General features: G+C 39.1%; 1 protein-coding gene across 1 annotated transcript; it reads right to left on the bottom strand.

Moving 5' to 3' along the window:
* Positions 1-68: 68 nt before the first annotated feature.
* ap3s1 (adaptor related protein complex 3 subunit sigma 1) lies at positions 69-13,521 on the bottom strand. The gene is made up of 6 exons (XM_080738032.1): positions 13,213-13,521; positions 9,499-9,590; positions 7,316-7,427; positions 5,907-5,978; positions 4,908-5,015; positions 69-869 (listed from the first exon to the last, which is right to left on the bottom strand). The coding sequence occupies exons 1-6, from the start codon at positions 13,279-13,281 to the stop codon at positions 741-743; spliced, it is 582 nt and encodes a 193-aa protein (XP_080594158.1). The 5' UTR covers positions 13,282-13,521; the 3' UTR covers positions 69-740.
* Positions 13,522-16,983: the final 3,462 nt, after the last annotated feature.

The raw sequence follows: 16,983 nt of genomic DNA on the forward strand, positions 1-16,983 counted from the left end.
AACTGACAAAAGACCTCACACACAAACATTCAATACTTTATTATGTTGCAAAAGAGGGAACACGTGCACAGATTAAAATCAAGAGAAAATAATTGTATAAGACATAAATTCTTTTAAAATATTTGTTTTGCATACAGATAAGGAGAGAAAAAAATACAATTTCAGCATATATAATATCATTGAACAGCATATTTGCTAGAACACAATTTTCTGCATTGTTGTTGGTATACCTTTTCACAAACCACTTGTTAAGGGATGACTTTCTGTAAGCAGACCAGACCCATTTCAAATTACTAGTTGAAATGGATTCACTTACACGCCGGGGGGGGGGCAATCATTGTTCTTGCCTGCTGCATCGGAACCAACCTTTCCAGAAATTCACACGCTAAATACGTAAAGTAACTGAAAGGATTTCAATTAAAAACTGAGCCCGGTCTGCACTGCAGCAGCAACATTAAGGGCATGCCTCCTGCTGAGGCACGAGGAATGTACCACTGAAAAATAAATACTAATATTTTTCTCTCAAACTGAAAAGACACATGTAAGACATTCATTTCAAAACAGGAAGAAAAGAGAGAGAGAGAGAGAGATAACGCCCAAAAAGGTAGGAGTTTTTACTTCACACAGTACCACTGAGATTAAATACTTTGACAAAACTTTTGTCTTTGCAAGGTTTTGGTAAACAGATTGCATCGCAGTAAACATTGGCTGACGTCTGCAGGTTCGGAATCTTGCTGCCACTATTTGAAGGAGGGTAAGTTTGGCACTTTTATGCTGATGTCACCAATGTTGATGTTTCTGGGCATTTCCGGGAGATTCATGTTCTTAACGGCTGATACAGCACGAGCAGGTGCTCCTGCAATACCGGCCTATATAGACACACACACACACACACAAAACAAAACAAAACAAAACACACAAGCAGGGTTACCAAAGGGTCACATCAATAGTAAAACAAACATGCAGTACAGTACATCACACTTACGTATGTCATGACTCACACAAGGCAGATGTGACGTTCACAATGGACAGACGCACGCACACAACACATTATCAAACATACTAAACAGATAACAATCAACAACTGACATAATGCAAAAGCATTGACAACTATTAGAAGAGACAATGTGCAAATGTACATTCAGATGACTATGTAGCTTTGTATGCACATGCATTTATTTGGCTTCTATAATGGTTTTTGCATCACAACCAGAGCCAATTATGAATCAAGGATATTATTATTGTTGGCGGATTCAGGAGTAGTGGACCTTTATCAAAAGGCATAATACAACATTGCTTGGAACACACTGGACTCTTGAGGACCGATAGGGTAAAAATGGAGAGAACTGGGTAAAGCAGAAAAAATGGGTTTGAGTGTGGAAAGGGAAATGATGTTTTAGATAGACAGCATAGAATGTTTGTATAGATTCAGAAAACCTCAATGGCAAAAAGATAAGGAAAGAGGCTTACGTTCTTTGTTGGTTAGAACAAAAATAGAAGTTGATACCTCTAGTGGGGTGGAATGGGTCACTAACCCTACTGGAATGAAAATATTCTACAATTCAGCTCTACAGTACACGTAAGTTTACTGCAGGGACAAAAATAACTATGTTTAAGTGTTGACTTCTAAAAATGAGAGGTTTGAATGCCTAACACTGAGCTGACAGGACATCTATTCCGAGGGACAATGGAGGTAGCTCACTCTAACACAGTGAATCTCAATGTATTACACATATAGGATTTCCAAATTGGTATTAATTGTTTTTTATCTGCACAGTTAATACAATTTGAGACGTTTTCCTTTCACTTGTTGCCTAAAATAAGAGGAGACATTTGAGAATCACTGCAGTTAGAGATCTCCCACATGAATCTTTAGCAGACAGACCCAAAAATGACAAGTAGCCTAATCCAGTGAGATAGTGTGATTGTTTCCTGTGTTCTCCTTAAACACAAGAATGTAACAAGACTAATAAGAACTGTGATGTGTGTATACCACAACCAATTCATGGTAACTCTTGGCAGTGGAAATTATATTTCTGATGATACAAAATTGCGAAAAGGCACATGATATGTGTTCTCTTTTTCTTTTCTCCATGGTGTATTTCAATAGACCCTCTGTGTTTTGGGCATTCCTCTCCCTGAAGCCTGTATCTAGTGAGTGGAGTTAGACAGAGAGACCACTGTGGTGTGTGGATGTTGATCCAGCACACAGGCTCAATGTTCAAGTGTCAGACTGAGGTTACTGGGTATCCCTTTTGCTTCTTGGCGGTATAGTGCAAAAAGATTTTCCGGTAAAGTGCAGAGTGACTCATGGCTGTGTAAACAATCACACCATGTTAACACCTGTAACACATTGCAACAGGGCGCTGGTTCTCCACTATATATAAAGTCGGAGCAGCAATAGATTTAGGGCTGCTTGGTATAAAATCTGAGGACAATAAGGCTCTGTAATCCTTGATCCTATGCTGGTTTAGGATCACATTGCTCATGTGGTTCTAAAGTGGGGAGCGTCACAATTTCTTCTCAGGTTAGAGATGACCCGTCAATAATGCTGCCACCATTAGATGCAGCTTATATCAGCGTCAGTAAAATAGCTCAATAAAAATACATTATCTCATGTGCAACTTTTGTATAATCACACAATAACATTTTTTTGTCCAAAAATATTTTTTGGCTAATAGCTAGAATACAATGAATTAAATGACGAAATACATCACAACAGGGAAAATCTGTGAAGTTCTGAGAATGTTTTGCCTAACGATGCGTTTTTAACTATGGTAAAGCAATGCCAATGCATAGCACAGCACAGGAAGAAGTAAAAACAACTGCAGCAAGCTGACTTAATACATTGCGAAGGTACTATAGCGCTCAGGTTTAACATTGTCATGAAAAATTAATTAATTAGTTAGTTAATGTTTGATGGAACAAAAGCATTGGGATACATTTTTGGGTCTCACCTGAAAGATTCCTAATAATGTTAGTGAAATTGTTTTGCTATTACGTGGTAGGATAAACAGTAAGGCTCAGGGGAGAGGGGGTAAACTTAGTTGAAGTTACAGTACGCGGTTGTAAATTTAGCAGTACCTGTGTCTACCTGTCCTGTCTGGTAGACTGAAAGATAAACGTCTGCAAAAAGAGAGAAGAATGGAAAGAACTAGAAAGGGTCAGGAAAAAAGAGAGGAATGAGGAATGTTAAAAAAAGCAGATCAAAACAATCACAGTTTTTCTCCACAGAAGTAGGGATGGAACCTACCATAAACCGCACCTATAGCAAAGCTATGTGCTCTTTAACCCTCTTCAACCACAATTTGAACTATAAAAAGGTATTTATATGAAAATATGTCTTATCAAATATCAGTCCTCCCCAAATGGGAAAGAACGTTTTTATTCCGATTGCCCAAAAGTTGGTCAACATCACATGGAATTAGCATCAGTGAGTTGTAAAGCACACGTTGCGGTCCAGGGTAGGTTCAAGAGGGAAGAGACAGAGCAGTTCTGATGTTATGTTGAACAATAAAGGCCTTGGCTTACACCACGTCGATCATAGAGGAGATTCTGTTTATTAAAAAAGAAAACACAGTACAGCTCAGATGATTCATTACTGCTCCACTACTCTGCAGTCTACAGCTTCTGTAATCATTGAAGTTGAAAACTGAGCAGATGCGTTGGTCATAAATGAGCCAGTAAGAAAATCAAAGACACATCATTCTCACGAGTTAACCCTTATGTTCAGCACTTTGACATTAGACAGGCCGAGCAAATTAACCCTGAAAGAAACAATTACACGTGTTACGACTTGGTGGCTTTCGTTCGATGCATAGGATAGTCACTGAGGAAGCGGTATTAACCCTCAAAACTATTAGTGGTTATGCTGTATAGTTTGCCATTTCTATACTAAGCCCACAATTCAAGAATGCTAAAATTGTTAGTAAACAGCAAAAGATAAACAAAAAGAGCCAAATCATCAGCACAGCTACGTTTTTGGTTTTCAAAATCCATAGTATGAAAAATAGAAATGACTTCATGAAATTGTCTCTGGCTGTAACAGTGTTTCTGAGCACTGGATGAACAAATGGTAATGAATTCAAAAGACTTATCCACTAACAGAAGCTGTATGGAAAGCAAAGCGACATCCTTCTTTAGAGTACATACAGTACTGCATATCTAATGCATGGTCCACAGCGAGATATCAGCTCATTGATGTTAAAAATCACATTTGTGGTCTGGTTGACTATATGAAACTGAAGGCTTATCGAATTAACATTATCTTTATTGCCATTAAATTACCATCTTTACTACCAATTACCAAATTACCATCTACAAAAGAAACCCACTTATAACCCACTGCAAAGCCCTTAAGTTAACACTGTATGTCAAAGTGAGATGGACATTGGACAATGTGTAAAATATAAGACGGTGATCGGGAGACTTTGATCGAGATTCCAGAGAGGCATTGGATAACATATGGGCCAATGCACCCACCACAGAAATTACAACTTGGTGATTTTAATACTGTATGTCCAGTATATACATGGAGCAGTACACAGTAAAATCCTGAGTGTTCATTTATCCATTTGTAACTCAGAGACTGTACAAATGTAACCAAATGGACCGTTAAGGGTCCATTTCGGTTCCAATTAGTTTACTCTTAACAAGGAGGACTTTCCAGTGTATAAGGGAGACGATAGCATTGGATATTGTGTGTTCTGTGCTGAGAGCAGTCAGCAGTGCAGTAGCAAGGGGTAGGGTCAGAGAGAGGCACAAACAGTCAAGAGTGGGTTCGGGTGCATCCACACGGCACTACAGAATAACATGCAGGATGCAGCATTCACACATGCCTGCATATACAATACCATGAGGTCAAGGTCATACATACATACATGATGGACCGCCATGGCCACATTTACCTCCGATTTCTCCATCTTGTTCTGGGCGTCCACCTGTGTTATGATTTCATTCATGTTAGTCTCCAACACCATGCCACCCATCACCATCTCTGCCAGAATGTTGTGGACCTGCCAACATCAGTAAAGGCGTGTTTAAAGAAGAAAAAAAGCAATCAGGTATACACAAACAATTGCACAGTTCAGGTTTTGTTTTTATTAGCAGTAAAAACATTACAATTATCTTGTTAACCTGTAAGGTTATGGTTGAATAGATACAGCCGAATATACAACCTAATGCAACAGTGTCATCTGTCGTTGAGTAATATTCTGATAATGTGAGTTATTAGTTAACAAAAGCCAGACCTGAACTTTTTTTTTTTTTAATGAGCAGTATATTATTTTTAGCTTTATACCAAATATAGACAAACTATTACTTGCTACACTCCACACTTTCAGTGTATAATCACTGTCAGGCAGTAAACTTGAATGACAAAAACCTTTACTTTTCAGGGAACGGAAAAAGAACCTGCGTTCCACTGGATCCAATGTCATTATTATTTAGTCACAAACTCTTGTACATTTCATTGGTTAAATATTTATGAAACCTACAGACTTAACTGCATGTCATTATACATTTTTAAACCTTTCAAAAGCTTTCCAAAATTTGTAAAGAATAGCATAATAAATAGTGGATGTAGAAGCTCCTTACACACACATTATGAGCTTACATCAGCTATTTCTTATATTGAAATATGGAGATTTTTGCCCATCAGCGATGATATACAGTATAACATCATGTATCATTTACAGTGAGTTTTTTTTTATATACAGTATATATATATATAATATTAAAGTTTTTACACAACACAGACAATCCCAACAACAAACAAAACCACACAAACAAATACTGGTGTGACATAACCTGTGAAAATATGGGCCAAAGGTCAGGAAAAACTTTTCACAACGTATCTGTTCATCTTGGTTAGGGGGAAGGTGTAAAAATAAAATGGGTTTTCCTACCTTGTCTACGTGGAAAATTAAGTCAAGTTCACAGACATTCTCGAAACATTTGTCCAGCGTCTCCACGAATACCTGTAAATGGATAAACTGCATGTAAGTAATTGTTTTGATCACAAACATGAATCCATGTACAGTAGACTTTACAAAGTCTTAATGTGTTAATTTTACAATTCACTCATTGTCAATACCCCATTGAACAGTGCATTGACAGTCCCTGTTGCTGGCGCTGCCTGGTTCCACTGTTGGTGGAAGGTGTGAACAACCACATGCCTCCTCCGATACATGTGGAGTCACCGAATGCTTTTTATCATATGTAGGGAGCTTCACAGAAAGGACTTTCACTTAACAGGTATCCTAACCAATCGATAGGAGGCGCCAGTGCAGCAATCACCCACTGGCTTCCCATTCACAAACACAGACAACTGTGTTGTGGAGCTTCATGCCAATCCACAGGGACCGCCGTCTCTGAATCAAAGCAGGGCCTCCTTTTTACCTCAATGCCGTCGAGATGACTTGACTACCATCGTTTTAATATCGTTAAAGGAGAATTCTGGACTACCCATTTTCTTACCTTTATCTAATGGTACAATATCCCAGAACGAGTGGTACAAGTAAATTACTTATTTGTATCGCTCGATTCTTTCATAGACATCTATTGTTCATAATGACTTAATAACTCCACAGTGTTTGTGTCCCAAATGAGCCACCGCAATGGACAAAGGCGGCTCAAAGGGGACTTTGGATTAAATCACAGGAGAAATACTCAGACATCAGGAAGTACAAACACTGGACTGTATATCGTCATCATTATAAACAACCGATATCTACAAAACATAACAAAAGTCGAGAGATACAAATAAGCGATTTAACGATAAACCCCATGGCTTGTGATCGGAGCTGTGGTGGACTGGAGCCGAAAAGAAAAACTTGTAGCACTAGTTCTGGGATAGTTCACCCCCAAAATGTATTTTTTTCTATAAATTACTCACCCCATGGAGACTTGAGTTCAATAAGATTTTTAGGGGGATAAAATAAACGTTAGATATATATTCTGACAGTAATCACTTGCTATAGAGTGTTTGTTTAGTAACGGGTCTCCAGCTCTTTAATAAACATAAAACAAAATGTTCTTGTCAGGATACCATCCAATCAGGAGAGAAAACTGTTGCAGGATACAGGACAAACAACTGAAATTGGAAGTGTTTACACAAAAAAAGAAAACTATAAAAAAAAGGTGATATGTGGCTTCTCTCTCCCGACTAAATTATATTGGCCACCCTCCTGAAAATGTATTTTCTGTTTGTTAAAGAGAGCTGACTGAGCTGTCAAACACTATAATGTAGCAATGATTATTATCAGTATAGAGCTTAATTTTATTATATATATGCAGTAACTGCTGGACCTCTTACCTGGATTAGGTCTAATATTCCCAGTTCGCTCTCCGAGGAGTCTACACAAAACACGAAGTAAAGCGTGGCGTAGTGTCTGTAGATCAACTTGTTCTCAGAGCCACCAATTAACCTACAGAAATAGATAAGAGAGAGTAACAGGTAAAAGCATATTATTGTTAAAGACAGAACCTAACCTACTGTATATATTTTTTAACCCACTTACTGCCAGGGGCCACAAGATGCCGCTAGAGTGCCAGACATTTCTGCATAGGCCTTCGCTCTAACTTCCGGGTACACAGGCAGAAATGGCTTGGGCTTTCACTGCTATGAACGAAGACCGGAGGAAGTGAGCTAACAGTTAGCTATTGGCTTCTTTATTTTTTAGAAGCCCGATCTGAAGCTATTTAGCCGCAAAAAAACTTTGTCGCTGCCTTGGGAACACAGTTCAGAGAAAAAGGTCTCTAAAGATGTGAGTTTGTATTGGAGTCGGCGGCGCGGTGCAGCGGCGTTACCCGATTACGGGCCGATGTAAACAGAATCGCGGCCCAGGGCATGGATGGAAAATTAGACCGGGGCTTCGTTGAGGCCTCCGATGAATTAATTCATTTTATTAAAAATCCCTGACTAGATCGGGATAGGCACCCCGGAATACGTCGCGCCGCCGACAGTATAGATTGAGTTTTTTTGGGGGGGCTCTAAACTTAATCTAAACCATTTTCAATGGAATAAATCGTCGGACCATCTAGAATCACTCGTTGGAAAGTGTAGGATGAGCCAGGACCACCCACATCTCTACAAGCAGCTCAGGGTAAGTGAAATAGCAAAAAAAACATTGTATTAGATTGAAAAAATCCCGAACTTGTCCGGGATAGGCACAAGAAGGGTTAAGAGCACTATAAACTATCAAGTCACCTTAAGTTGTTCCCTAAAGTAAGTAGAATGAATCCCCCCCCAAACAATAACCCATTAGGCCTGTCACAGTTATTACAAAATCACCTAATCGCAATTATTTGAGATAATAAAATGTATTCATCATAATATCATCATAATCGTGATGAGACTCGTTGTGAGCTTTATGTTATGAAAAACAATTAAATCGTTAGTTGCAATTATTTGTATGACAATGAATCGACAAGTAGGATTACATGATCGTGAGTCATGACATAACCAATCAGTGATATCAGGAGTGTTCTACTACGCAGTACATTACCCAACATAAGCAGTGTGTTTTATAGCCATGGCACAGACAAAAACATCCATAGATAGGCCTAAACAGAATGTTTTCAGTCACAGCGTATTCACGTGTAAAGATAGGGCACATGATATGGTGACACAGGGGCAGCTGCAGTTAAGGTATATGGAGACATCACCCCTGACTAACCTATTTAGGAGGTCCGATAAGACCACTTTGACCTTAGTCTTATCACAAAGTCCCCTTGCAGAAGGTGCTTTCTCACAGAACAGACACACGCACGCAAATAAACAAGCAGAACACCAAACAAGCAAACAGGAAGACGGCCTCAAAGAAGACAAAGTTCTTTCAGCACCCCATGTAGCTTTCTGAAGGTGGATTTAAAGAAAACAATACTTATGACACTTGACTTCTAAAGGCAGGATGCGTGTCACACCATGATGAAGTCGCTGACATTTTTCACTTGGACCAAGTACATGTAACCGGTATAATTTGTGTTTCTTTACTTTGTATTAATTGCCGAATAATATGCTGTGGTGTTAAGTTAATTAAATGCTTTAAACAGAGTTTGTACTAACACCTAATTAATTACTGCAATGTATCGGGTGTTGTGCCAGCCGTCTTTTATATAATCATGTAATGTTCTGTAACGAAAGAGTGTCAAAGACAGAAGCGAAGCAAGAGAGGAGAGAGAGAGTTTCCCTGGTAATCTAACACCTGGGACCATATTCATTAATGATAAATGAATATCAAACTACCACTACCATTGAGAAAGCCATTTTCTTTAATACCTTTCTTTATTACTATTTAAAACTGTTTGATGCTGAATCACAGAATGAGAAGTCTACTGCAGGAAATATTAATACCATTACATTCAGTGCATGCTGGAAATTGCAGCCTAAGCCACTCTCTTTTAGACAAGCCGAACCACAACAGAAAACCTAAGCTTGCTCAGTGATGAGGATGCACCAGACAGGTGTGCTAAAACGTACGGATCCCCAACACTTACATTCCGCCTTCTAGGAAGTTGCAGACGTTCTCGTCTCTCTTCGAGACCAGGTGGAATGTTTCCCTGATGATTTGTTGTTCTGTGTCTTCGTTCTGTGGAACGGATGAGGAAAATGATACGACATGATACAATATACAGATACACCTCTCATTACTAGACATGGTGGACCACTTTATTTCCATTGGCCAGAATTAGAACAATGGAACAACAAACACAGACAAAAGGAATCTATGGATGTTGTCATAATCTAACCATTGCACTGTACAGTAGAAACAGTGAGCCAGCATGTGACAGCAACTTGGCTTTGGCCTCTGGGAGCCAAATGTAAAGCTCTGCCTTCAGCCAGGGTTTGTTTTAGAAGGGTGAAAGCCATATCCTTTGTTATCCTTCCCATTGCCCTTGCTGTATGTAAACAAACCGTCCACTGGCTGTAGAGTCAGTGACTATATTTGAGCAAACTAACCTAGCATTACAGGTTGTTGTGACTGTTTGCACACAACCTCTGCTAATCCTCCTGAGGCAGGTTGGCAAGCTGTTAGAATAGAAAGGCGTAGGGTGCAAGGTAGACTGAAATCATTTGATTTCTGAAACTATCCAGACACCATAAATAGTACTCAAAGACATCCACGATCTGTATTAATTTATCAAGGAACCGTCATTTTGTCTGACCATTAGTTAGGTCTAAAACACACATACCTCATTGGACCATATATTTATCAGGCAAGCTGCTGTCAGATAATTTGTATAAAGCCTATCAGGAAAACATTACAGAGGGGATTGAAAACATGACACAGGGGATTGAGTACAGAATAATACATCTGTTTAAAATCATGTACTGTGCATCTGCATTTAATTATCCAACAATGAGCCAGCTGCAATAAAGGGTATGATGTTGCCTCAGAGTCAGTAATAGGTCACTGAGTACATATTAGAGCAGGGGTGTCCAAACTTTTTTCAAACGGGCCACATTAGAAAATATTAAAACACCAGAGGGCCGACTATATCTCCTGACATAATGTATGGTCGGACCATAACAAAGTCACATACATATGCATCGCATTTAATCTATTTTATTTAACTATCATCATCAATATTTACTTTTGTCAGGTATGTACTCTGAACAAAACACAAACAATACAATCAGCCTTATTTTACATTACCAAATGTAACCATCCTGGCACCCCTAAATACCTAGGGATGCCAGGTAATCGATTATTAAAAACGTATCGATAATTTACTAAAAATAATCAATTAAATAATTTTGTAAAATGTATTACTTAGATACAATAGTATTGTATGATATCCATCTGTCTGTCAGTAAGCCTATAAATCAGGTTTCAACACAAAGCAAAGCCCCCAGATGGCGGGTAGGTAGATGTGCTATATTGACATTGTCCGTGTAATTGAGTTGCTAGAGAACAGCTGGGTACATTTTCTGTCAGCTAGACAACTACTGATATTTGTAAACTGCTACGGGAAATAGACATGCATCCATTTAGAGTGTTTATGTTTTCATCAAGTGTGCAAAGGTCTATGTCAGGGGTAGGCAACTTTAGGCACGGGTGCCAACATTGGCACAGGGGAGGGTGATCACTGGCACACTGGCAGAAGAGTGAGAGAGAGGATTTATATTTTAAAATCAAATATTGTTTTAAACGTGGTCAATTACATTAAGTCACCCAATTTGCCGCAATTTTCATCCTGCACATAATTCTACATTCATTAACATTCTGAACTCTGACTGGGGAGGGCGTCTGGGGAGGTCAGTTGGTTATTGCTCAGAGTCTAATGATCGCTATAACAATGCCAATCAAAATATGTCAGAATTTTGATGGGGTGTCATTGAAATGAATGTTGACATGGCACACTGACTAGAAAATATGGCACTAACATGGTTTACTCATGAATCATAGTCTACTACTAGCCGCAAATTGCAACACTAGATTTTTTTTAATCGGTTGAATCTAGGGTTGCAAATTGCAATACCTCGCATAGGCAGCCAATGCATCAAAACAGTTTTTTGCTATCTGATTGTATTAAATGACGTCAAACTCACCAATATTGGGTCTGTATGGAAAGCTTGGAGTATCCTCTTTCTATCTGCAAAGTGTTTGTTTCAGAAAAATCCACCGTAGACATGTTATGAGTTACTATCTGTCAATAAATACGAGCAGACATGTTTTTTTTTTCTAAGTGTTGAACTTTGGAAGCGCTCGTCTTCTATAACGCAGTGTCCCGCTGCCTCCTGCATTATGTGACATTTAGAACCAGCTGGTACACAGGACCGTTGAGTGACTTCCCACGAGCGCTTCCAAACTCCAGCACTTAGAAAAAATAATCACCTGAACTGAATTTCTTGATAAAAAAGTAGCTCATAACTTGTCTACGGGGGATTTTTATGAAACAAACACTTTGCAGATAGAAAGAGGATACTCCAAGCTTTCCATACAGCCCCAATATTGGTGAGTTTGACGTCGTTTAATACAATCAGATAGCAAAAAACTGATTTGATGCATTGGCTGCCTATGGGAGGTATTGCAACCCTATAGATTCAACGGATTAAAAAAAATCCAGTGTTGCAATTTGCGGCTAGTCTACTACTCCTGTCTCTATGCATTTTTACCATGTCATTGCTTTGCTTATTGTAAGTCGCTCTGGTTAAAAGCGTCTAAATGCTTACATTGTAAATTGTATTAACTGACCATTTTGTTGTCAGTACTAGAGAATATTATACCAGGATGTCATGCAGGGACATAGATAAATCACTCCCTGTGGTACTGCGAGGACACCGGGGCAACCTTGGATATAAATCCAATTACAAAAATAAGCCAACGCGAAGCTTGCCAGGCAAAATCCATTATGTAACATAAGATTAATTCACTTTTTACACAACAGGTATAGACCTATACGTAGTAGGATCCGCGTATCGTTGAATCCATGTAGAACCACGAGTCAATCACAAGGGCATCATTAAGTCATGTGACCAAAAACAGACTGAACTGCACTGATATGCATGCAAGCTCTCAACTTCGGCAAAAATTCTATTGAGCAGCAGTGGTGGCAAAGTAATCAATGTTTTTACTGAAGTAATCAATACTGCAATGTAGAAATACTCTGTTACTAGTAGAAGTCCAGAATTCAAAATTTACTTGAGTAAAAGTAAAAGTACAAAATATTGGTATCAACATATACTACCAAAGTAAGTACCAAAAGTAGGAAGTAGGCATTATTATTGCCAAAATTCTGCTGAGCAGAGCAAAAATAAATTAAAAAAAAAGGGCGAAGGGAAGAAAAAGAAAAAAGAAAGAAAAGAAACGTCTGCACGGGCCGTCTAGGAAATAATATAGGCCAGCTTTGTCTTGCACATGTTTAATTATTCATCGCTGAATGGACACAGTGCGGTGGAGACTGACATCTTATACTATAGTATCAATGACGCCATGCAAATATGATGAACATCATGTAATAAAGTTCTACACCCATGCAATGTCTCAGATTGCTTGTTTGTTTTATAAAAGCTTGTTCGATTGATTACATAATGTAGACCTACATGTGAAAAGTAGCTTGACAGACCTAATATATACGACAAAAACATTACAGAATGTTTTACGTTAACTAATCAAATATCAATCGCAGATGACGCGCGTGTGTAACATCATCATTCGATGATAAACATGCGAGGATGAAAACAAATAATAATCTCATGTTACTCACATAGTACTCGTAGAATTTAGAAAGCCTTGGTTTCCCGTGGTTGTTGAATATTAGAATGGCTTTTATCATGATGACTGTAGTCGGGTGGAGGCGGGGAAGCACAAAGGGATCAGTCTATTAAAGACTGCTGTCTGTCAACCCCCGTGAACCCAGATCTATCTGGAATTCGGTGCCCAGATCTCTCAGATTTGAGGATTAATTCGGTCACAGTTAGCTATCCGAGCTACAGGCTAGTCTACTGTTCCATCCTCCTCTGTGTGTCTACGGAAACAACACTCCACGTCAAACCACCATTCATTTCCACCAGCTACAGCTGCCCTCCTGGAACAAACTGAACGGCTGAGACGAATGCGAAGCGAGAGAGAGAGAGAGAGAGAGAGAGAGAGAGAGAGAGAGAGAGAGAGAGAGAGAGAGAGAGAGAGAGAGAGAGAGAGAGAGAGAGAGAGAGAGAGAGATAATTTGTTATTATTATTATTATTATTATCATTTTACATTTATATAGAGTCTATATATATACATTTAGGCCTATATAGGCCTATATATTATTGTTTTTTTTATATTTGTTTTTAAGGGATGAATGAATGCACTGGTAGGCCTACAGTAATTCATTCCCTTAAAATAATCTTACTAGGTGGAGGTTTTCTGTTTTTGTTTGAGTGATTCATATTATATTGATATGATATCACAATTTCATCACAAAACAAACTAGCAAAACTAATGTGTTATTTAGCCTATGTTTGGTCAATTCACTTGACATTAGCTGTGGAAGCTTAACAATCAACTAGGCTCCTTCAAAACTGAAAACCATATGCCACAGCATAAACATCAAAACGGCCGTCACCTTCATTTCAGACAAACTACAAGTGGCTAACTTTCTTAACACCTACTTTACCACCATAGCCACATCACTGGTTAAAAAACTGTCCGCCCCATATGGGCAGTGTGGTGAAGAGCACCGAGCATGTCAATAAATACAGAAATCTAGGGTAAAGCAAAAATGATTTTAAACTCGCCATGCAGGGTGACAACTGACAAGCTGATTTTTAAGAAATTGGGCGCCCTAAATCAACACACGGCTAATGGCCATGATCAAATTCCTGCAAAATTTCTCTGAGACTCAGCTGCCTCCATTGCTCCAATCATTACCCACATAATAAACCTATCTATCAAACAGGGTCATGTCCCCCAGGGATAACTAGCAAAAGTAATGCCCCTGCACAAAAAAGGTATCAAACTAGACCCTGGCAACTATACCGCCCCATTAAAATTCTTAGTTCCATCTCTAAAAATAGTCTATGAACAGGTTGCAAGATATCTTAAAACAACTGATTTAACAATCTGGCTTCAGAGAATCCCATTCCACTGACCCATACCTTCTCTATTTGTATGACTATGCGAGGTGGATTTGGGCAAATATTGCGGCATGGTCATGCTGGACCTCCAGAAGACATTTGACACCGTAAATCACTGAACCCTCTATTCTGATTGAGAAATTTAAAGCTATCAGTCTTGACTGCGCAGCAGTGAGCTGGATGCAATCTTACCTGGTGGGGAGAGAACAGGTGGTGGAGGTCAAAAAAATATGACTATGGACTCCAGTTTGGTTTTGTGACGCCCCAAAGGCCCTGAAAACAAGGCTCCAAACAGCCCAAAACAAACTATAGGGTTCTGCTTGAGAGGAAGACAGGAACCAGTAGAGAAACAGATCCTGAGACGCAAATGGGGATGGATAGGTCACACTTTGAGGAAACCGACAACCAGCACTACATGCCAGGCCCTGACTTGGAATCCCCAGGGGAAGAGGAAGAGAGGGGGGCCTAAGACACAGGCGGAGCTGAAGAGACTGGGAACCAGCTGGGCCGAGGCAGAAAGGAAAGCCCAAAGCAGTGTTGGATGGAGAAGAGTCGTAGATGGCCTATTCTCCATTGGGACCGATGGGCCTAAGTAAGTAAGTTAACCTTCCTCCTCGGACTCACCTCACCGCTTTTCACCAACCTAGCGTGGGGTGGCCGTGGGAAAAGAGTCTGGGTCGACTTTGAAAGAGGTCGACTTATCTGGCTACCACAGAGTACAGCATCTTCTGGGCCTGGTGTACAAGATTACACCACTAAGATACCCATGTACCTGACAACATACTTCCAAAACGTAAAGGATGTGCACAATTACAACACGAGAGGCAGCACCACAAACCATGTTCACCCCAGATTTGTCTAAAAAAATGGGTCAAATTCTTTCTCCTTCTATACCACTAACATGTGGCCTTAAAGGAGTGTAAATCCCTAACTTCCTTTAAAACCGCACTGAAAAACCACTTACAGGTGGCTACTCGAAACTGGTAACAATAAACCCTCATTGTAATTGTACCTTTTATTTTGCTTTTGTTCTGTTTTTCTTATATCTACTGCATACTAGTACTGTGTTCTAGCTGTCTGCCATTCAATGTTATGAGTTAAAGGATCTCAATGGAAATAAGCCTTGTCTTACCTGAGTTTCCTGTTAGTTGACATTGTACCAGTGTTGTTATGAAACTGTGCCTTTCCCTATGCAAACTTCTAATAAATACTTCAATCAATCAAACAATTCTTGCAATCTTAAAAATCATTTAAGGCCCATCCATCTCATCCATATTAAAGACACATTAATGTTGGCTACCACAGTGAAATATGTCCCAATTGAAATCAGCCACAAGGTGGAGTAAAAGTACATCTAGTACTGATGATGTGGCAGCCCAAACCAAAACTTGGCACAAACTTAAAATGTAAAACAGAACTTGTAGGCTAGGCTTGACCATCTTGCTCATTTGGGGGAGAAAACAAACTGTAGCCTACCATACAAAGGACAGATTAACAGATTTTCTTTCTTTTTTTCTTCTTCTTCTTTTTTTCTTTCTTTAAAAAACATAAATAATGCCATTCAGGGCATATAGTTACCATTAGTCACTATATGCCCCTGATCCCTGCTGATTTGTGCTGCTGACAGTTTTTAAACAAACTCCACTCAAACTTCAACCTCAACTCATTTTTATGGATACACACTTTATGCTTATGGATAAACCAACACTCATCTTCCAGAAGTTCCACTGTTTAATTTCCTGCAACAATAAGGAAACAACATTAATATTAATTAGCCTATACCTACATTTAAGAAATGGACAAGCTGTCCTTATATATACCGGTAATAGGCCTACATGGGCTAACCTAATGTGAGTTTAAAAGATTCTTAAGTGACACTTGATCTGTAATCAAACAAGCTGCATTCTATGATGCTCTATTTCTTAGTTCTATTTTCAATGTCTTTCTTTCATTGTTGAAACTGCTACTATTGTTTTTGTGGCCCTAGGGGCCAGCATCTTATAGGCTATAGAGGGCTAGGCAACTCTATTGTCCATTCAGTGTATGAAGGAGCACAAAAAGAAAGCAGCAGCTCTATTGTGAGTGAAAAGCCAAAGTAATAGAATCCCACAGAGGGGAATGTTGTAGTGACAACGTGGTGGAAGGAATGAATTGGGCACAAAGAGGATTAGTCCAAGTTCTTAATGTGTGAGATAAACAACTCCTTTCATTAAAAATTAATAGAAAAAATGGCAATGATTAGGCCTATATATGAATTAGTTATCAACATTACGTATTAAGTATTGTGCATTCATAACTCAATGTTTCGTATAATTGTATTGTTTTGTGGGCGAGCACCTTTTGCCATAGCCTAATGGTACAGTCCAACACAAGTTCGCCCACAAATTGCTGCGCTATAAAAGTATACCGCGCTCATCAG

This window comes from Nannobrachium achirus, assembly GCF_963921795.1.
Source record: "Nannobrachium achirus genome assembly, chromosome: 12".
Lineage (NCBI taxonomy): Eukaryota > Metazoa > Chordata > Actinopteri > Myctophiformes > Myctophidae > Nannobrachium > Nannobrachium achirus.

Excerpts from the sequence above, each read along its gene's own strand:
- ap3s1 (XM_080738032.1), bottom strand. The coding sequence starts at position 13,281 with ATGATAAAAGCCATTCTAATATTCAACAACCACGGGAAACCAAGGCTT. Across the intron at positions 5,979-7,315 it reads GAATATTAGACCTAATCCAG|GTATTCGTGGAGACGCTGGA; the intron begins GTAAGAGGTCCA and ends ATCCATTTACAG. Across the intron at positions 5,016-5,906 it reads TAATTTTCCACGTAGACAAG|GTCCACAACATTCTGGCAGA; the intron begins GTAGGAAAACCC and ends TGATGTTGGCAG.